The sequence below is a fragment of the Chelmon rostratus genome, chromosome 15, assembly GCF_017976325.1.
Source record: "Chelmon rostratus isolate fCheRos1 chromosome 15, fCheRos1.pri, whole genome shotgun sequence".
Taxonomy (NCBI): Eukaryota; Metazoa; Chordata; class Actinopteri; order Chaetodontiformes; family Chaetodontidae; genus Chelmon; species Chelmon rostratus.
Genome location: NC_055672.1, coordinates 16,704,492 through 16,726,352, shown reverse-complemented (window position 1 = coordinate 16,726,352; position 21,861 = coordinate 16,704,492). Strand labels below are relative to the sequence as shown.

General features: G+C 43.7%; 1 protein-coding gene, 2 long non-coding RNA genes and 4 other non-coding genes across 7 annotated transcripts; 4 read left to right on the top strand and 3 right to left on the bottom strand.

Moving 5' to 3' along the window:
• The first annotated feature begins 1,701 nt into the window (after window positions 1-1,701).
• On the top strand, window positions 1,702-5,811 carry cln8 (CLN8 transmembrane ER and ERGIC protein). The gene is made up of 3 exons (XM_041954066.1): window positions 1,702-1,767; window positions 2,179-2,811; window positions 3,534-5,811. Exons 2-3 carry the CDS (start codon window positions 2,272-2,274, stop codon window positions 3,858-3,860), a joined length of 867 nt encoding a protein of 288 aa, XP_041810000.1. The 5' UTR covers window positions 1,702-1,767; window positions 2,179-2,271; the 3' UTR covers window positions 3,861-5,811.
• Window positions 5,812-8,636: 2,825 nt separating this feature from the next.
• On the top strand, window positions 8,637-8,710 carry trnai-aau. The gene has a single exon. It is a non-coding gene; the product is annotated as a tRNA-Ile (tRNA).
• A 1,731-nt stretch (window positions 8,711-10,441) lies between these two features.
• On the bottom strand, window positions 10,442-10,511 carry trnaf-gaa. The gene has a single exon. It is a non-coding gene; the product is annotated as a tRNA-Phe (tRNA).
• Window positions 10,512-12,052: 1,541 nt separating this feature from the next.
• LOC121618884 lies at window positions 12,053-13,060 on the bottom strand. Its single transcript, XR_006007451.1, has 3 exons — window positions 12,972-13,060; window positions 12,254-12,452; window positions 12,053-12,110 (listed from the first exon to the last, which is right to left on the bottom strand). It is a non-coding gene; the product is annotated as an uncharacterized LOC121618884 (long non-coding RNA).
• Window positions 13,061-15,982: 2,922 nt separating this feature from the next.
• trnai-aau lies at window positions 15,983-16,056 on the top strand. Its single transcript has one exon. It is a non-coding gene; the product is annotated as a tRNA-Ile (tRNA).
• A 2,299-nt stretch (window positions 16,057-18,355) lies between these two features.
• Window positions 18,356-19,363, bottom strand: LOC121618883. Its single transcript, XR_006007450.1, has 3 exons — window positions 19,275-19,363; window positions 18,557-18,755; window positions 18,356-18,413 (listed from the first exon to the last, which is right to left on the bottom strand). It is a non-coding gene; the product is annotated as an uncharacterized LOC121618883 (long non-coding RNA).
• Window positions 19,364-21,292: 1,929 nt separating this feature from the next.
• Window positions 21,293-21,366, top strand: trnai-aau. Its single transcript has one exon. It is a non-coding gene; the product is annotated as a tRNA-Ile (tRNA).
• Window positions 21,367-21,861: the final 495 nt, after the last annotated feature.

Here is a 21,861-nt window from a genome sequence, read left to right as displayed (position 1 = left end):
TAGCAATGAGATAAAGATGAACGGTAGCTCTGAATCATCTGCCAAAGAAAATGGTGCATTTACCTTTCACTGTTCTTGGTTGAGTGAGTCCGGACAGTCACCGGTGATTTGGCATTTATATCATGAATATAATATGATTTAATATAAGAAATGAAAAAGTCACTCACCTTAGACTGTGAATTTGCAAAACACTTAAAGTCATAAAAGTAATCAGATCCTCCAAATCAAGCACAATATTGTTTAAAAACTTTTTGTTCAGATGAAGGCGCGCTACAGTGATTTAAATCTGCAACAGTGGTTGTCTAAGAGGAATTATTACAGAAGACACTTGTGAAAATATGGCCAACTACAAGCACAGAGTGGAAAATTTGGTGCAGATCAAGACGTGTTGTGTTAGAAAGTTGGTTCTGAACAGTTGACAATATTTTTTTTATGATGACAGCAGACAGGTTTAGCATGCATGCTTTTGTCATGCTCGTCAGACTAAGGCCCATGACAAAATAACAGCAGGTTTCATGCACTGCAGCTGTGCTGATTTTATTGCTAGAGTTTCTTTATTTAGTATTGCAGACAAACAACCATGACGATGTAAATTTCATTGCAGATTTCCATTCCTCTTCTACAGGATATATGGGTTTTAAATCAGAACTGTACTGTAAGATCAAAACTTCCTAATCCCTGGTCTTAAAGACTCTACGCTCTGGTATTTTCCGTCAGTCTGACTGATTGGTCCTCTTGTCATGTTTAAGATGGGCAGAGCTTTGCTGGGCATTGCATGAGCTCATCAAAACTGTGTAGTACAAAGAATGATAAAGATGCAGTTCGTAGGAGGAGAGGCTGTCTGCACACTGCAATTTGCAACCTCCCAAAAGCTTTTCTTAATGCAGTCTTTTAACCTACAAGGTTTTTGCCAGGCAAATAAAAAGGTGCAATTTATCTGTTCTCGTTGTCATTATGTCCTTTTTTTGAAACCAGCCATTCAGCAGCAATTCATTAACTAGGGTTAGGTCATTTCCATTAAAACCTAAAATAAAATCAACTTAAACCCTTGCCTCACTCACACGTTCTCAAATATACAAGGCGAGATCACCCCCTGTTGGACAAAGAAAAGAATTCATGGGTTGTTCAATTACATGTTATAGTTGGATTTCTCAGCACACCCTTCTTCCTTTATTACCAGAAAAAAAAGATTGAATTTGACTTAAAGATTTGATCAGCTGTATAGCTGTGATTATTATGACACCATTTAGTTCATCAAAGGCAGCTGCTGACTCTCATTTCTTGAACACTTTTTACTACTCATCCAAGAAGTTGCATGGCTTCTGACCTGTGGCGAGGTCACCACCCCACCACTGGGTGATGTGTTCAAGACATTGATATAGTAATAACAGAGATTAAAGAAAACAGCTACATTAACATGTATGAGGCAGGTCTACTAATCAAACTGGACTTTGCATTTGTATTGAATTTGGATATGGTCTTTGTTTTGTGTATGGTGTATATATTTGTAACTACGTTATGTAAGGTTTAATGACAAAGAAACCAAACCACATTTTGAGCATACGTCCAACAGTCTCTGAATCAACCAATAGGATGAGGTCTATAAGCGGGCGTTGACCAATGGGCTGTCCATAAATTTTAGGTGGGCGTAACTTCCTGTTTGGAAGTGTCATATGACCAAATTGAAGTCGTATGATGTGAATTTTCCTGTTGTAGTGAGCGCTGTCAGCATCGGTACACTGTGTTCGCTGGAAACATGTCTGAACGGTATGTATGACAGAGATGTTAGCTCGTCTGTGGGGAGTAATACTCGCTACCTCAGACCTCGCTTGTTTGTCGGCCCTGCCGTTTGTCGCCGTGGTTGTTTTTATGCTAACTTTACAACACAGTGACAGTAAACCCGACTCTGACTCACCATGTTTTTGTTAAGGACCTGGCTTTAAAATTTGACTGAAATGGATAAAACGATGCTTTTCATTTGGTGTTTTTACCGAATTACTACAGGAAACGTTCGCTCATACCTGTTTGAGACTCAATGTCTATTAAAGCTGCACAAGTTGAAAAAAGTCGTTTTTAAAGTAAACAGAACATTTTCAGAGTTGAACGTGCACCTTAATGGAGCCTGGGTACACCTGCCGTTTGTTTACAGCGATACGTCTGTTTTTGATTTGTGTTTAGTGGATGATGGTGGTCCACACACCATGTTCTACCACCCCCTGTTGCAGCTGAGCCTCCCCTCGGCCTGACCTCCAGTACCCCCCCTCAGACACCATGGATCCAGACCAGCAGAGCAGCCCTCTTCCCCAGCCCAGTGCAGAGTATTTCTCATGGGACTACCGCCTCCAGCTTATTGTCCTGGGCTTTGCCTTCTATGCAGCAGTATTCCTCCTGTCCCACCTCCTGTCTGTGTCTCTGTCCCACACCTACACCTCCCTGCTAGCTAAGGAGAAGGTTTTCTGGAACCTGGCAGCGACTCGGGCGGTGTTTGGCATCCAGAGTACTGTAGCCGGCCTGCGGGCCCTGACTGAGGACTCGCTGTTAACCAGAGACAGAATGAGGGGACAAGAGGACTGGTCGTGGTTTACTGTCCTCACTGCCACAGGTTTCTTTGTGTTTGAGAACATAGCACTTCACGCCTCCAGTGTGGTCTTTCGTTCATTTGACCTGCCGCTGGCAACGCACCATTTCTTCGCCCTGTCCAGTTATGCAGGGGCGGTGGTGTGGGACTCCCTGGGCCACTTTCTGCCGATGGTGACGCTGCTGCTGGAGATGAGCACGCCATTCACCTGTATGTCCTGGATGTTGCTGAAGGTACCTTAGAGTGTCTTTGTGTTTACTTAAACTACCTGTTGTCACTTTGCTCTATACATATCTCACACATGGTTTCTTTTAGGGCTGCAACTAATGTTTCTTTTCATCCTGGATTAATCTCTTGATTGTTTTCTCGATTAATTTGATTAGTTGTTTGGTCTTTAAAATGTCAATCAGTGTTTCCCAAAGCCCAAGATGGTGTCCTCAAATGTCTTGTTTGACGAATTTAGTAGTTGACGACTAAACAATGAATCGGTTAATTGTTGCAGCTCTAGTTTCCTTTCTTCATCACATCTGAGCAGCACTTACAATTACCAGATTATTGTTTGGTATGTGCAGACTTTCAAGGGCTCTAGTTGCATCTCATGCTGCTTGTTGATCATCGTTTTTTTTGTTGTTTGTTTTTTTTTTGTTGTTTTTTTTGTTTTTTTTACAGATTTTTGTCACGGTGCAAGTTACTGGAAGTCTTACTAAGTTTCAGTTCCTCATTGGCCCTGTGTACCTTGTGATTGTCAACAGATAAAGTTTGCATACTTAGAAAGAGGAAGTTCTATAAAAAAAGATTGAGCCAGCACCTAGACTTTCTCTGTTCCTCCTGCTCACAGATTTGACTTTGGTACCCAGATATGAATGTTTGTTGCTACTGTAAAATAAAAAGCAAGACATTTGTGTCCCAATCCTTGGCATAATTTTCTCTGTCCATCTTCCTTCCTCCCTGACAGGCTGGCTGGGCGAGCACCCTGTTTTGGAGAGCCAACCAGTGGGTGATGATCCACACGTTCCACTGTCGCATGGTGCTCACCTACTACATGTGGTGGGTAAGCTTGAGCCACTGGGGAGAGCTCAACGCCCATGTGGTCCTGCCCCAGCGTGTGCTGTTCTTCACTGGCCTCGCTCTGCTCACGTTTATCATCAACCCCATCTGGACTCACAAGAAAACCATGCAGCTGCTCAATCCGGTGGACTGGAACTTTGGCAACAAGCCGGCACCCATAAACGGTGCCTCTCAGGGTCAGTCAGGGGTTTCTGTCAAACCCCACACCAGCTGAGGGGTATTTCTTTTTTAAGGGATGTGTGAAGTCACTTTGAGAGTGATGATAGTGAGGTGGGTGTTTTCAAGATTCATTCTATCATAACATTTTTTTACACATACTTTAAGTAAACTTTGCTATTCAAAAAAGCCCTTAAAGGTTAATCATGACCATCTGGTATTATCTTGATAAAGTCTGCACCATTGTCTTCCCTCAGGCTTTATATTCAGGCAGGTTCATGTTGCTTTGGTTTTTGGGAAGGAGTATTAATTTTCCATCTGTGTGTGTGACTTTTAATATGTAGGTGTCATTGTGTAGGGCAGTGGAAACGAGGCCCTGCTTGTTACCTTCACCTTCAGGCCACTGCGTGAAATATCCACTTCACCATTCATATGATGGATTATTTATTCACAATAGAGAAATACATGACACGGCACTTCTTAAACGAGCCATACAGAGGAACAAACATACGTTTTTTATCATCTTGTTTATCAGGAAAAATCAGTTTATTGAGTTATTTTATTGGACGTATTAAGTTAAAAGAAACAATGTAAAAGAACACTGTACATCGACAGTATTTTAAAGATTTACATATTGTAAATTTTGAGGAGGAATTGCACTATATATATTTTCATCTACCCACAGCTGCTTCTGGTCTGTTCTATAGATAGTCCAGTTGATCTTTCAGGAATAAAGAAGTATTTGAACACGTTGTGTGCTTGTTGATACAACATGAGTTGTAAAACCACCCAGTAGTCTTTGTCATACAGGGACCCATTGGTGCTTTGTCAACAGACATAGACAACATTATTCAGCACTGATTGGGTAGTGTGGGCAGGTAAATTGGTTTAAGTTTAAGAATGGGGCTCTATAGGTGAGCCATCAGAGTTATCTGATCACTAAGTGGACAATTAGATCTGTCCATTCATAAGTCACATTGGTGGTTTGGGGCTGTGAATCTCCTCTATAAGTAGAGAGGGAAATGTTTACTGTGGTCGTGAAAGAAAATGCCTTTTTAACAGAATCTTCTTTGTTGGTGGACGAAAGCTCGGGCCTGGTCCTCCACACAAAGGTCCCTTTGTCTAAACATGGAGATGTAATGTGGCAAAACTGAAGCAGTGTTGATAAGAGAATAACCAAGCAACATTTTAATCATGATGATTTTTTGGTATTAAGAGTCAGTTTTAATAAAGTATTATTTCTGCTAATGGCCTCATTCTACTGGAAATATTGGCTTTGTGTGTTTGGTATGTCCATTGTCAAACAGTATGTCTAACATACGTTTTTGTATTCTTGTCATTTGCTGCACACTCTCACATCCTTTCACATACAGTTTGTGGTGGCTGTATCTCATGTCATGTCTAATAAGAATTGTAGAAATTGCATTTTTACCATTAGTATTAATCTATGTTAATTTTTTTTGTTTGTAAAATTGTTAAACACCTTGAATTTGGCCTGAGGGTCAACTCAGAGGTGGTTACTGAACAGTTGAAGACATGTTTTCACCTGCTATTTCTCACAAGAAGCTGATTCACTGAGTTATCTGTATTAGTTTACTGAGTCAAATCCAGAACCCCCTCAAATCTGAAATGTGGAAGAAGAAATGTGCTGGGTTTTACTCATTAGCTTAACCCCAATAAGTCACCTACTTTTGTGTACACTGTGCATCCTCAGTGGCTGAATCAACACAAATAAGTTTAAAGGAAATGTGTTGAGTACATTTCAAAAGTATTGTCAGCGGGTTATTTTTAAACAAGAATAAGTCTTTGTCCTCTGACTACATCTGATGTTGATATATCATCACTAAAAAATGCTAATATTAGACTGTTTTCACTTTGCTTTGCATTTGTTATGACAGCATAGAATTAAAGTTGTGGGGTTGGTGGATGATTCCCTGTAGATTCTACCAACTGTTCAACATCCTGTTTGTGTTGGAAATGCATTAATTTGAGTTACGCAATAAAATGTTTTCACACATATAATATTGTGTGAGCTTTACTCAGACTTTGAGTTTATAAAGGCTGTGCAATAGAGCATCTGCCTGTAGGTGGCAGAGTGGGAATAATTATCTCATCAGTTTGTCTCTGTTTTTTTCCCTTTTGATCAGACATTCATGAGTTTGATTCATCCAGTCCAAATTTCATTGTCCTCAAAGGATTTAACAAAACGGTTTTAAAAATCTATTTCAAATGAATTTCATAGTCAAATCGCATCTTTAAGTTATGATATGAAAACATTGCGTTTGTGTGCAGAGTCAGGAGGAAAGCTGATTTTTTTGCCATAGAGGATCAACATTTTAAACAAAAAAAATGCATATGTTACAATTTAGTGAAATGTTTGGAGTGTGGATGCGGGGCAGAAGTCCTTGAATTTGTTGAAATTGCTGTTCAGTCTTGAATTGAAGGACCATCATCATCTGCAGACAGCTGTTTCGGAGGGAGCCACCTTACATGTCACGTGGGCAGTTTGGAACTCCTGTCCGCGAGGTTAGCCGATCCTGCCGCAGAAGATTGATTGACGCTCCGTACAGCCAATCACAGCTTGCCCACGTCGACTCATCGGACATTCAGGTATTTAGTGGAGGCAAAGGGGTTTAATGGACGCAGTTACCTTGTAATGAGGCCAGTGAAGCTAACAGAAGGACGCTGAGAGACAACTGGATATGTTTCAATGTGTTTTAAGTGTGTTGAAGCCAGAAATGCATTCGTTTTAGCACTTGCGCGGTGTTACGAAGACGGGATAAAGCAATTCTTCTGGAAGAAAACGTCTTAAAAATGGTGAGTCGAGGACATTTTTTTTCTGGCGCAGTTTTAAGCATCCTTAACATACCTGTTTTGCAAGTTAAGTTCATGTTAGCAGTACGCAACGTTAGGCCAAATATTTGATGAAAAGCCCTGCAAAGTGTGTCTCTTGTGTGTTATAGAGACTTAATGTATTTTTGTTGTATAAAGTTGTGAATTGGGAGATGGCTATAACGTGGCGCCTCAGCTAACTTTGCCAAGTTGCCTTCATTGTCAACTATCTGCTACAGGAAACACTGTCACTGCTTTTCTCCACGCATTCACGTTCATTAATGCGTCCTAATCCCGAAATGAACTGTTTCAGGAACTTGAGTGGTCTCAGCTAAACGTTGAACGTATCAACTGAACAGGATCCTAACATATGTATTTCCTCAGGCGTTGCCTCTCATGCAACGTTTTGATAGATGTCTCAGTGTGGAGCACAGCCTCACAGTTTTCTGAGCCCCCCCGCACCTCTGCAAGGATGCAGTCGCAGGTGCAAGATAGCCTTTTGCCTTTATAAGGCTGGTTTAAAAAGATAACTGATAATAACCATTACTTAATTTATACCAAAAGCATTGTTAATATAAAAATCCCGGTAAACTTTAACACTCACCTAAAATTATTAACAAGTGGCAATGAGCTGCAGCAGTCAGCCAACTACAAATTCAAGTAGTCAGGCATAGCATTCCTCAGTGAAAGCAGTGCACAGCTTCAGTCAACTGGAAGATCCATGTGAAACAGGTAGAAAAACCATGGTTTAATTCTACGGTTTCTTCTAATAGTTGTCTTTCCACATTGCAAAAGAGTTAATAGTTTGAAAAGTGGTTTCAGGAAACTATTAAGCTTAGCTAAGCCTCAAAAAATGATTTTAATACTTATGAGTACTTTGATCTTTATTTGTATTGTCTGGTCTCATGGATGTCCAGTTCACTTGGTCAGTGCACGAGTCAGATGAAACATTCAGGGGGTCACACACTCACACACAAATGCATGTGCACAGAAATCTCCACCAGGAATTTGTTGTTGTACCAACGCTGCTTTCTTTCATATTGAATGTTTTCAGACACCTTTGGAACAAAACTACTGGTGTTTTAAGGAAAGGGATGTCAGCAATCAGTGCTAATGCTGTTTGCCATCCCTGTTACGTAGATGCTTAGGGAGACAGTATTTAAGTATCTTATCAATCCTTGTGTCATCGCCATGAAAACATGGAGTACAGCCAACTGCAATATCCTCTCCTGTTGTTGTAAAAGTCTGTGTACACAGATGTAGTTCAGTGGAGAGATGCCAGGACTTGCTAATTGCTAAAGTAATTGTGACGAGATAGTAACTCCACTTTGCCATTGGTGGCTCACAGAAATGTCTGTTTACCATGACTATGCTTGTGGTGTCAGAGAACACAGTGGTTAAGCAGAGGAGCATGCCATTCATTTTTAGAAAGGCCTTTATGGATTCACTGTCCACCCACCACCCCACTGCTCTCCAGCAGGTGGATGTATAAAATTGCTCACAAATTGCTCGTGTTTCCAGATGGTCATTAGGTTTCAGATATTTTACAGCCCCAGTCTTTCAGTTTGTACAACGATTCCCAAGCCAGGAGGTCCTTGTCAGTATTTTGTCTCGTTTACTGAAGATAGAATCTGCCTTCAAGTTGAGGCCAATTTAAAATATAAGCATTATAGTTGTAACATAATGCTGCTTTTATAGTATTGATCTCAGGAGGTGTTTAATTGGATCCTACAATGTTGTGTGATGCATCGTAATGATTATACTACATACTGTAATGTGGACACCATGCTTTAATGAGACATTGTGGTAGTCTAGCATTGACCATGTTTGGTTTAGAAACATGGCCTCAGATCTTGTTGCACCCCACATGTCCAATAGATCACACCTCTGACATCAAATAAAAGTACTGCAGCCCTGCGGGTATATTGAAGCATATTCCCTGTAATCCAGGGGTGGAGGGACTACAACAGAAACAAAAGAAGGTGTGATTATAAACTATGTGGGCCGGTTAGCTCAGTTGGTTAGAGCGTGGTGCTAATAACGCCAAGGTCGCGGGTTCGATCCCCGTACGGGCCACAGTTTTTGGGTTGAGGTTTGTAAAACCAAATGAGTGGTTCCAGTACAGTATGTTGTATTCAACGACACACTCCACCAATAAATGGCAATATGAAGGAATAGATTGGGGAGGCAAACAAAGCTAGAAATATGAAGACATGATGTTGGACTTGCAGAAGTCGTGACAGACATTTTTCACTGGTTTCTGGATTATTTATATTTTAATCAGTTAAATGATAAAATGGTTGGCAGATTAATCAAAACTGAAATGAATCGTTATTTGCAGCCTTAGATTAAAATTCTACACAATTTACAGAGAGCTTCGAGGGGATTTTGAGATGCTATTGTGCTAAAATCCAGGCAAATTTATGTTGACAGTGTTTCTCGTCGCATATGTGTTAGGTAGTTTTATTTACAGGCAGATTACAGTGTTAGATCAGTCGTATCACCTGCTAGCTTCTGTAGGACATCATAGAGTGTGTGGGCAGAGAAACGAGGGAGCAAGGAGGGTGAGTATTCAGCCTCAGTATTAGGCTGAATACTGCAGCAACAGCAGCAGCACACACATATACACACAAATCACACAGCCTCCGGGGATAGACACAGGCCAGAGAAATGCTTTGTCTCCAGCTGGCCAGTCACTTGCTTTGTTGCAAGGGCCATGCTAGAGCGGATTGCAACCTGTTGACTAGGGATGTAACAATACCAAAATCTCACGGTCCAATATTACCTTGATAAAATGTCCATGATTCGATATTTATTGCGATGGGCTTTAATGATGAATCAGTGTGTACAGCACCTTTATTAAGAACAAATGTGTTTTTCCTTTTAAATTGAAGTGCTTCTGATTTCCTTCTTTCATAAAATAAAATAAAATAAAAGTAGCCAGCTATGACCTAAGCATGTCCAAGAAATTGGCATGAATTATGTTTGGCAATGAGTGATTGTACCTTGGACAATTTCAAAACAAAAACATTGCAGCAATCAGTAGCAGTCCTTTTGTAAAATATTTAAAAGAGCTGTTCCATCAGGCATCCACGACCATGATCAGTTTATGAACTGGCAGTTTTACCAGTCCCTGTTTGGTAGTCAGCTCAGCAGTAGTTGTTGAACTGTGGTGTAAAAACGCTGCTACATGCCTCACACGACCAAGAAGACGGCAGGCGCAGCCTACGTTCAAACCCGCTTGTGAAGTGAGATTTTTGAGAAAGTGTGTGCAAAACACTAAATTTGTGGGGACAATCTGGCGTCTCTCACTGCTACATCCATATTTCGTGCATTGTCTGTAACAACAGCGATACCATGACCACACAGACCATTCCCTCCCACTCTGACTACAGAGTGGAACAACTACCCATTAAATCCTGAGGGGATCGTCCTGGTGATTTAGGGCTGTGTACATTGCTGTGAGGGGCTTTAAAGTTATTGGGTTGAGATTCACTTGGTCACTTTCAGTGGGCTGCTCAAGCCTGGAGGCTGAACACAGCATGTTGCAACAATGAAGGTGGTTCTTTTCATGTTAAGTTTGCGTAAAGAACAACCTTATCAGCTAAACGTCAAATGGCGACATGGGTGCTTAAGTTGACTGAGTCCAGCAGAAAGAATGTTGGAAATGTTAGAAAAGCATTACAGCTATTGATATGTGTCAGAAGGCAAAGGTGCAGCTTAGAAGTGAGAGGAAGGCTTTATAGAGGATTTACGGAGATATTCATGTGTGAATAAGTAACTGGCGGTGGGAGGGCGAGGTCAAAATGCCGAAACCCGGGATCGAACCAGGGACCTTTAGATCTTCAGTCTAACGCTCTCCCAACTGAGCTAAAGCTGGGGAACAATAGTCTGTATGGCCGGGGGAAGAAGCGGAAAGAAGGGGAAGAAGGGGGAAGGAGGGGGGAAGAAGGGGGAAGGAGGAAAAGGAAGAAAAAGAGAGAAAAAAGGAGGAAATGAAGTGAAATGACAGTGATTATCGACTCTGTTGCCCGCCGGAAGTTATAGGAGTGAGTTTTTATGGTGATAGTTTGAGAAATACGTCCAAACGTGAATTTTTGCTGGCGTACAGTAGGGGGACTCTGGTTCCAAAGGTCGCCGGTTCAATCCCAACATGGACCATATCTCCACAAACCCAAACTCTTACAAAGTGTTATGAATCGTTCAAAAATCACTTAAAAATGAAACGCAAATAGGAACATGGGTTATTTTGAATAGCAACATTTGAGAACCACACATACACACATGTAACTTTGTGCGTTTTCTTTAGAAATAGATGCAATTTAAGGATACAATCTAATTAACAACTAATGGAATAAAGCACTGCAACAATGCAGCTGCCTTGTCTAGCTGACTGTACAATGTGGAACTACTTTTTGGTTCCTTTCTTGTTATTTCATTGTCTGCTTGAGTTTGCAAAAAGCTAAACTTTACCTGACTCCTGTTTTTACAGATATGTTTAGTAGAAATGATTTATTAGTCCTGCTGTAGAAATATACATTTTATTAGAAAATATACACCTTAATTCTCTCTCATGCACACAATTGTAACCATAACACACACACACACACACACAAAGAAATTAATGAAAGAAAATGTATAAATAAACTGAATACAAAGTATAATAATTAAAGCTAGAAAACACTGCTCTACAATATATATACTGCATATACTAAAACACAATATCGACAGACTTTGCCAGGAACACACAATATTTGTCAGTATATACAGTATGTTATTTCTGTAATGCTGACTTTCCTGAAATACCAGACCTGTTACATGGGATGATAATTAAATTATTACAGCAATGGGCTGATAGAAGAAGCAGGCTATGGGGCATGGCTGTACAGGTGGGAGAGGGACAGGAGCAGCAGGAATAGAGGCAGCAGGCAGGTTGACTCCCTGCAGCAGAATACTACATTTTTGCCTCGTCAGTCGCTTGTTGTGCCACCGTCTGATTCACATCAAACAACTGCAGAGTAGTGTTGTGCATGACCGTACCATTACCCAGGACCAGCTGCCTGATCTTGCTGTAGTCTCTGAGAATCTGAGTCCATCTTGTCAGAGGTTAACTGCCTGTTTTCTAGGGCTCTTAATGTTACAGAGTCTGACAAAGTTGGACTCTACGAGACGACAACAGTCTGGCCACTTGGCAGGGGATCCTGTTGATGCTCAGACACAACATGTCATGCTCTCCACACCTGGTTTAAATTCTTTTTTACAACACCTGAAGTGTCCTGTTGTCAGACACACGCAGTGCCATGCAGTGTATGCCACTCGCTGCTGGTGGCATACGCAGAAGGTTCTGCCACAGGGCTTTGATGGTGGTGGCCTGCTGGTTGCTCAGTGTTTGTCCAGTTTGAGTCCTCAGCCCCAGCAAATACTCTGCCAGGCTGTCCACTCGGTCCATCCCTGGGACACTGCGCTCATCTACACCCTGATAAATATAAGAGTACAGCAAAATCAAAAACACACAATATCACAGACAGACAAATAACACATCTGTCAGAGTGTAACTTCTCACAGCATCAGATTATTGTATTTCTGGATAAGAAAAATAACCTCATCATGATAACTGACCAGAGTAAACAGCAGGCGGCTGAAAAGAGGCCCCGCTTCCTCCCGAGCACCCTGACGCTGTAGATGTTGACACAGTGAAAAGGGTCCCCTGAGTGGCTGAAAGCAGTGAGGGGGGCTTCACTACCAGGGATGCAGCCTAACAGTCCTGGTTCATCTATGGAGGCCCTCCGGAGCCACAGCTGGAGATTCAGGCTGTTGCCTTCAGATGGTAACCACGTGATCAATAACTGTAGGTTAATTTGTTGTGTTTGGTCATTTAAAAGACATTCATTGTGTCACTATTTCCAGGATGATAATAATAATCATCATCATCATCATCATAAGCACAATAATGATATTAAGAAGAACTGCAAGAGAACATGCTCTAACATTATAACGTTACTGTAAGAACATTGAGGCTAATAAAACGTTAAGTTTATGTATTGTTCTTTGAGGAAAACCAGCATAAAGTCTAAATTTAACTTGACTGAAATCGCACGCTAATATGAGGGTTATAATTATGCGTCGCTCTATGTGATTTTATCTGAATCTACACAGACCAGGACAGTAATTAACAGCGACTCTCTCTGCACCGACGTGCACCAAGACAGTAACGTTATGCAACGGCATTAATGCCGATATAGCGCTCGTCATATAGCGTAACAGCGTAAAGAAGCTAGCTAGCTCGTCGTCAAAACCAAATAAGCGTAAAATAAGTTCGCCAGCAGCAGAAGCTCACCTCATTATGTCGGCGGATGAAACCTGAGAGCGGCAGAAGCGGACCGGGACACTTGAAGCGGCTTCAGCCGTAAACACCGCGGCCGGCTCCCGTTGCCGGGTTTATTTTCGTACTGGCCGGAAGCCGGCAGGGATTGGCCTCGGGGAAAGATGGAAATGGCGAGCCGCGATTGGCCGGGGGAAAAGATGGAAATGAGGCGCCGCGATTGGCCGTCGGCCGAAAGATGGAAATGGCGAGCCGCGATTGGCCGGGGGAAAAGATGGAAATGAGGCGCCGCGATTGGCCGCCGGCCGAAAGATGGAAATGAGGGCCCGCGATTGGCCGGGGGAAAAGATGGAAATGGCGAGCCGCGATTGGCCGTCCGGCGAAAGATGGAAATGGCGAGGCGCGATTGGCCCGCGAAAGATGGAAACGGGGAGAGGCGATTGGAGGAGGGGAGCCAGTCTGTCGGTCCCCGGGTAGAGCTATTTCGGCTACGATAGTTAATAATTTTTTTTTTTTTTTTTCGGAGCACAGTCGAGATATGAGCCTTTAGACCAGTGGTTCTTAACCTGGGTTCGATCGAACCCTAGGGGTTCAGTGAGTCGGTCTCGGGGGTTCGACAGAGCCTCTGCTGCGGAGGTCAAGACACACCCGACTCATCGTGTCAATTCGTGATGATACGCCCTGCTTGGCCATCACTGGCTGCAGATAATCACGGTACATTGTTTGGCCAGTCAGTGCTGTGAGGAATTCAGTGCGCTCAGTAGTCAACGTGTGACTGTCGTGGTAATACGTTCTTCTTAATATTTTAATCCATACTAACTATGTCGATCAAAAAAGAAAGTGGTCGGACAAATATGTACAACATGGATTCACATGTATCACGGAACGTGATGGGAGTCAGCATCCTATCTGCATGATTTGCAATGTCAAGTTGAGCAACTCTAGTCTCGCACTGGCAAAACTAAAGTCAAAGTCAAAGTCAGCTTTATTGTCAATTCTGCAGTATGTACAGGACAAACAGAGAATCGAAATTGCGTTACTCTTCAACCTTTTGTGACAGGACATATATTAAAAAAGAGATAAATAAAAACTGAACAATCTAAATAAAAACTGTACAAACTAAGTAAAAACTGTATCTAAACAATGAAACATTGAGAATGTAATAGTGCAAATGTAAACGGTAGTGCAAAAAGAATTAGCTTAACAACTGGTGGTGAATAAAGTGACTGTGTGTTGTTTTCCGGAGGGGAGGAGTTCACATCAGTGAGAGTTTGTAGAGTCCAGGGTGTATACGTGTGTGTGTGTGTGTGTGTGTGTGTGTGTGTGGTGGGGGCATTTCAGAGTCCAGGGTGTGTGTGTGGTAGGGGGGCATTTTAGAGTCCAGGGTGTGTGTGTGTGGTGGTGGTGGGGGGGGGGGGGTTATAGTCCAGGTTGAGTGTTTGTGTGGAGGAGGGGGAGGGCAGGGAGAGAGTTCAGCATCCTGACAGCCTGGTGGACGAAGCTGTCCCGCAGTCTGCTGGTCTTGGCCCGCAGACTCTGCAGTCTCCTCCCTGATGGCAGCAGGCTGAAGAGGCTGTGTGACGGGTGGTAGAGGTCGTGGAGGGAGGGAAGAGAAGCACCGACGATCTTCTCAGCTGCTCTCACGATGCGCTGGAGGTTCTTCCTGCAGGCGCCATACCACACGGTGATGCTGCTGGTCAGGACGCTCTCGATGGTGCCTCTGTAGAAGGTGTGCATGATGGGGGTCGGGGCTCTTGCTTTCCTCAGTTTGCGGAGGAAGTAGAGGCGCTGGTTCGCTTTCTTGGCCAGCGATGTGGTGTTGGTGGTCCAGGAGAAGTCCTCAGTGACGTGCACACCCAGGAATTTGGTGCTGCTTACCCTCTCCACCGTAGCACCATTGATGGTAAGGGGGGCATATTGGGGGCGTCTTCTCCTGAAGTCCACAACAATCTCCTTCGTCTTCTCCACATTCAGAGAGAGATTGTTGTGTTCACCCCACAAGGCCAGGCGGCTCACCTCGCTCCTGTAGTCCGCCTTGTCGTCGTTGCTGATGAAACCCACTACAGTTGTGTCATCGGCGAACTTGACGAGGAGATTGGAGCTGTGGGACGGTGTGCAGTCGTGGGTCAGCAGAGTGAAGAGGAGGGGGCTCAGCACACATCCTTGGGGGGCCCCCGTGTTCAGCGTGGTGGTGCTGGATGTGTTTCTGCCGACCCGAACTGCCTGAGGTCTCCCAGTCAGCAGGTCCAGCAGCCAGTTGCACAGAGAGGTGTTTAATCCCAGCTGGTCCAGTTTTGTGATGAGCTGTTGGTTGGTTGGGCCGATAAGCAAACTGGAAGGGGTCCAGGGAGGGGTGGGAGGACAGTCTTAATGTGTTTCCTCCCACCCTCCCTTCTTGAAGCTGCATGGAGATGGAGAATACAAGAACACAACGCTTGCTGAATTCAAGTGAAGAGAGCCAGATTTGATGAAAAGGCCACTCTGCCCGCTCTTGGATTTGTACCCATTAACAAACCAATCCCCGCAGCATTGTACGTAGTTGCTTACTTGATTGCAAAGCAGGGCAAGCCACACACCATTGGTGAAACAATCATAAAACCAGCTGGTACAAACGGTACCAGACCGTGACCACAACACAGCCATGCTCCTCTGCTGACAAAGCATAGAGTAACATGGAATAACAAGGGTGGTTGTCTATTCAGGGACTGATAGGCTGAAATATGCTGAGTGTCGAACTTATGGTGTATGGAAACATTCTTCAGTGCTTAATTCATTTGGAAATACTGTTTGTATAAACCCGCCATTTGCCATTTTATGACGTTTGTTTTTTCACTGTAGGAATGTGTGTCGGCGTAGCTGATCCCCTTCGTGCTGCTAACGGAAGAGCTTCTGCAGGAGAAGAGCTGCAAGCATGGACGTGGAAGACTTTCCTCCCCCACCTCCTGAAAGTAAAGTCAACAAAACTTTGTCACGTACACACGTTATGCTTTTTTGCTTGAATTTCAAATATAAAAGGGCAATATTTGGGCCGGTTAGCTCAGTTGGTCAGAGCGTGGTGCTAATAACGCCAAGGTCGCGGGTTCGATCCCCGTACGGGCCACAGATTTTGGGTTGAGGTTTGTAAATCAAATGAGTTGAAGGTGGTTCCAGTACACATGTGATGGATGATGTTAGTGCGGCACTTGGCAGTTACATGTGGCATCTAGGCCTGTGGTAGCGTTGTAGCAGTTAACAATAGCTAAAGCAGTGGTAGTATGATAGTATCTTAGCATTGGCATCTAGCAGTTAACATTAACATCATAGGTGAATCTAGCTGTATTGTCTTCTTCTGTTTTTCTTAGCATTTAGCATTAGCATTAGCTAAATGGTAGCATTGGTACTGTATTGTCTTCTTCTGTTCTTCTTAGCAGTTAGCAGTTAGCATTAGCTAAATGGTAGCATCGGTACTGGCCACTACCTGGAGCATCTCCTAAACAGGCCTGGGTCAGTTGAAAGTGGCAGTGCTGTTTGGATTGTTCAGGAGCAGTGTGAACTGGCACTAGGGGGGGTGACTCTGGGACGCCGGAGTTCGTTGCCAAGCCTCCTGGAGGTGTCGTGGGACTGAGTAGGCGAAACACCGTTGAAGGAAGGTTTCCACCTGATGACCGACGACGTGTTAGGAATCACTGCGCTTTTGCATGTATAGATACAGATTAGGGGTGAGAAGACTTGAGAGGAAGGTTTTATAGAGGATTTACGGAGATATTCATGTGTGAATAAGTAACAAGCGGTGGGAGGGAGAGGTCTAAATGCCGAAACCCGGGATCGAACCAGGGACCTTTAGATCTTCAGTCTAACGCTCTCCCAACTGCGCTAAAGCTGGGGAACAATAGTCTGTATGGCCGGGGGAAGAAGCGGAAAGAAGGGGAAGAAGGGGGAAGGAGGGGGGAAGAAGGGGGAAGGAGGAAAAGGAAGAAAAAGAGAGAAAAAAGGAGGAAATGAAGTGAAATGACAGTGATTATCGACTCTGTTGCCCGCCGGAAGTTATAGGAGTGAGTTTTTATGGTGATAGTTTGAGAAATACGTCCAAACGTGAATTTTTGCTGGCGTACAGTAGGGGGACTCTGGTTCCAAAGGTCGCCGGTTCAATCCCAACATGGACCATATCTCCACAAACCCAAACTCTTACAAAGTGTTATGAATCGTTCAAAAATCACTTAAAAATGAAACGCAAATAGGAACATGGGTTATTTTGAATAGCAACATTTGAGAACCACACATACACACATGTAACTTTGTGCGTTTTCTTTAGAAATAGATGCAATTTAAGGATACAATCTAATTAACAACTAATGGAATAAAGCACTGCAACAATGCAGCTGCCTTGTCTAGCTGACTGTACAATGTGGAACTACTTTTTGGTTCCTTTCTTGTTATTTCATTGTCTGCTTGAGTTTGCAAAAGCTAAACTTTACCTGACTCCTGTTTTTACAGATATGTTTAGTAGAAATGATTTATTAGTCCTGCTGTAGAAATATACATTTTATTAGAAAATATACACCTTAATTCTCTCTCATGCACACAATTGTAACCATAACACACACACACACACACACAAAGAAATTAATGAAAGAAAATGTATAAATAAACTGAATACAAAGTATAATAATTAAAGCTAGAAAACACTGCTCTACAATATATATACTGCATATACTAAAACACAATATCGACAGACTTTGCCAGGAACACACAATATTTGTCAGTATATACAGTATGTTATTTCTGTAATGCTGACTTTCCTGAAATACCAGACCTGTTACATGGGATGATAATTAAATTATTACAGCAATGGGCTGATAGAAGAAGCAGGCTATGGGGCATGGCTGTACAGGTGGGAGAGGGACAGGAGCAGCAGGAATAGAGGCAGCAGGCAGGTTGACTCCCTGCAGCAGAATACTACATTTTTGCCTCGTCAGTCGCTTGTTGTGCCACCGTCTGATTCACATCAAACAACTGCAGAGTAGTGTTGTGCATGACCGTACCATTACCCAGGACCAGCTGCCTGATCTTGCTGTAGTCTCTGAGAATCTGAGTCCATCTTGTCAGAGGTTAACTGCCTGTTTTCTAGGGCTCTTAATGTTACAGAGTCTGACAAAGTTGGACTCTACGAGACGACAACAGTCTGGCCACTTGGCAGGGGATCCTGTTGATGCTCAGACACAACATGTCATGCTCTCCACACCTGGTTTAAATTCTTTTTTACAACACCTGAAGTGTCCTGTTGTCAGACACACGCAGTGCCATGCAGTGTATGCCACTCGCTGCTGGTGGCATACGCAGAAGGTTCTGCCACAGGGCTTTGATGGTGGTGGCCTGCTGGTTGCTCAGTGTTTGTCCAGTTTGAGTCCTCAGCCCCAGCAAATACTCTGCCAGGCTGTCCACTCGGTCCATCCCTGGGACACTGCGCTCATCTACACCCTGATAAATATAAGAGTACAGCAAAATCAAAAACACACAATATCACAGACAGACAAATAACACATCTGTCAGAGTGTAACTTCTCACAGCATCAGATTATTGTATTTCTGGATAAGAAAAATAACCTCATCATGATAACTGACCAGAGTAAACAGCAGGCGGCTGAAAAGAGGCCCCGCTTCCTCCCGAGCACCCTGACGCTGTAGATGTTGACACAGTGAAAAGGGTCCCCTGAGTGGCTGAAAGCAGTGAGGGGGGCTTCACTACCAGGGATGCAGCCTAACAGTCCTGGTTCATCTATGGAGGCCCTCCGGAGCCACAGCTGGAGATTCAGGCTGTTGCCTTCAGATGGTAACCACGTGATCAATAACTGTAGGTTAATTTGTTGTGTTTGGTCATTTAAAAGACATTCATTGTGTCACTATTTCCAGGATGATAATAATAATCATCATCATCATCATCATAAGCACAATAATGATATTAAGAAGAACTGCAAGAGAACATGCTCTAACATTATAACGTTACTGTAAGAACATTGAGGCTAATAAAACGTTAAGTTTATGTATTGTTCTTTGAGGAAAACCAGCATAAAGTCTAAATTTAACTTGACTGAAATCGCACGCTAATATGAGGGTTATAATTATGCGTCGCTCTATGTGATTTTATCTGAATCTACACAGACCAGGACAGTAATTAACAGCGACTCTCTCTGCACCGACGTGCACCAAGACAGTAACGTTATGCAACGGCATTAATGCCGATATAGCGCTCGTCATATAGCGTAACAGCGTAAAGAAGCTAGCTAGCTCGTCGTCAAAACCAAATAAGCGTAAAATAAGTTCGCCAGCAGCAGAAGCTCACCTCATTATGTCGGCGGATGAAACCTGAGAGCGGCAGAAGCGGACCGGGACACTTGAAGCGGCTTCAGCCGTAAACACCGCGGCCGGCTCCCGTTGCCGGGTTTATTTTCGTACTGGCCGGAAGCCGGCAGGGATTGGCCTCGGGGAAAGATGGAAATGGCGAGCCGCGATTGGCCGGGGGAAAAGATGGAAATGAGGCGCCGCGATTGGCCGTCGGCCGAAAGATGGAAATGGCGAGCCGCGATTGGCCGGGGGAAAAGATGGAAATGAGGCGCCGCGATTGGCCGCCGGCCGAAAGATGGAAATGAGGGCCCGCGATTGGCCGGGGGAAAAGATGGAAATGGCGAGCCGCGATTGGCCGTCCGGCGAAAGATGGAAATGGCGAGGCGCGATTGGCCCGCGAAAGATGGAAACGGGGAGAGGCGATTGGAGGAGGGGAGCCAGTCTGTCGGTCCCCGGGTAGAGCTATTTCGGCTACAATAGCTAATAATTTTGTGTTTTTTTCTCGGAGCACAGTCAGGATAGGGTTCGATCGAACCTTAGGGGTTCAGTGAGTCGGTCTCGGGGGTTCGACAGAGCCTCTGCTGCGGAGGTCAAGACACACCCGACTCATCGTGTCAATTCGTGATGATACGCCCTGCTTGGCCATCACTGGCTGCAGATAATCACGGTACATTGTTTGGCCAGTCAGTGCTGTGAGGAATTCAGTGCGCTCAGTAGTCAACGTGTGACTGTCGTGGTAGTACGTCGTGTGATTTCTTTCTTAATATTTTCATCCATACTAACTATGTCGAGCAAAAAAAGAAAGTGGTCGGACGAATATGTACAACATGGATTCACATGTATCACGGAACGTGATGGGAGTCAGCGTCCTATCTGCATGATTTGCAATGTCAAGTTGAGCAACTCTAGTCTCGCAATGGCAAAACTAAAGGAACACTTCTTGAAGCTGCATGGAGATGGAGAATACAAGAACACAACGCTTGCTGAATTCAAACTGAAGAGAGCCAGATTTGATGAAAAGGCCACTCTGCCCGCTCTTGGATTTGTACCCATTAACAAACCAATCCCCACAGCATCGTACGAAGTTGCTTACTTGATTGCAAAGCAGGGCAAGCCACACACCATTGGTGAAACAATCATAAAACCAGCTGCGCTAAAGATGGCGAATCTGATACTCGGAAGTGGAAAAGTATCCAGTCATTGCTAAGAAATCCCTGGAGTTTTTTCCTTTTTGAGAGTGCTGGACATAAAAACAAAGAAAAGGCTCAGACTTTGCTGTGAAAATGACATGAGAGTGGCACTTGCCAAGGTAAAGCCATGCCTATCTGAACTGGTCTCTCAAAGGCAACAGCAGAAGTCACACTGATTTGCAAGTATTTAATTTGTTGTGAGTTCATGCACTGTGCTGTTTTGTTTTTGTTGGTATGGCAGCTGCACGGCACAGGAGAGGAAACAACTGGCACTTATCTTTCTTAATATCTTGTTTCTAACATGGGGGTTGCAATGCAAATTTCATTGACATGTCATGCTCAATGACAATAAAGGAATCTTGAATCTTCAGTTTTCACAATTATCTTTGCTTCAGATTCTGATGTTGACACAAACGGTACCATACTGTGACCACAACACAGCCATGCTCCTCTGCTGACAAAGCATAGAGTAACATGGAATAACAAGGGTGGTTGCCAGACAGGGACTGATAGGCTGAAATATGCTGAGTGTCGAACTTATGATGTATGGAAACATTCTTCAGTGCTTAATTCATTTGGAAATACTGTTTGTATAAACCCGCCATTTGCCATTTTATGACGTTAGTTTTTTCACTGTAGGAATGTGTGCCGGCGTAGCTGATCCCCTTCGTGCTGCCAACGGAAGAGCTTCTGCAGGAGAAGAGCTGCAAGCATGGACATGGAAGACTTTCCTCCCCCACCTCCTGAAAGTAAAGTCACAAAACATTGTCACATACACATGTTATGCTTTTTTGCTTGAATTTCAAATATAAAATGGCAATATTTGGGCCGGTTAGCTCAGTTGGTTAGAGCGTGGAGCTAATAACGCCAAGGTCGTGGGTTCGATCCCCGTACGGGCCACAGATTTTGGGTTGAGGTTTGTAAATTAAATGAGTTGAAGGTGGTTCCAGTACACATGTGATGGATGATGTTAGTGCGGCACTTGGCAGTTAACATTAACATCATAGGTGAATCTAACTCTATTGTCTTCTTCTTAGCAGTTAGCATTAGCTAAATGGTAGCATCGGTACTGGCCACTACCTGGAGCATCTCCTAAACAGGCCTGAGTCAGTTGAACGTGGCAGTGCTGTTTGGATTGTTCAGGAGCAGTGTGAACTGGCACTGGGGGGGTGACTCTGGGACGCCGGAGTTCACCGCCAAGCCTCCTGGAGGTGTCGTGGGACTGAATAGGCGAAACACCGTTGAAGGGAGGTTTCCACCTGATGACCGACGACGTGTTAGGAATCACTGTGCTTTGGCATGTATAGAGACAGATTAGGGGTCCAAGGTTCCTCACTGAGAATGAATCCTCTTTTTGAGCAAAAGTATCTTGTGTTAAAATTAACTCCTTTACAT

Coding starts and splice junctions, on each gene's coding strand:
- cln8 (XM_041954066.1), top strand. CDS start 2,272: ATGGATCCAGACCAGCAGAGCAGCCCTCTTCCCCAGCCCAGTGCAGAG. Junction 2,812..3,533: donor TGTCCTGGATGTTGCTGAAG/GTACCTTAGAGT, acceptor CCTCCCTGACAG/GCTGGCTGGGCGAGCACCCT.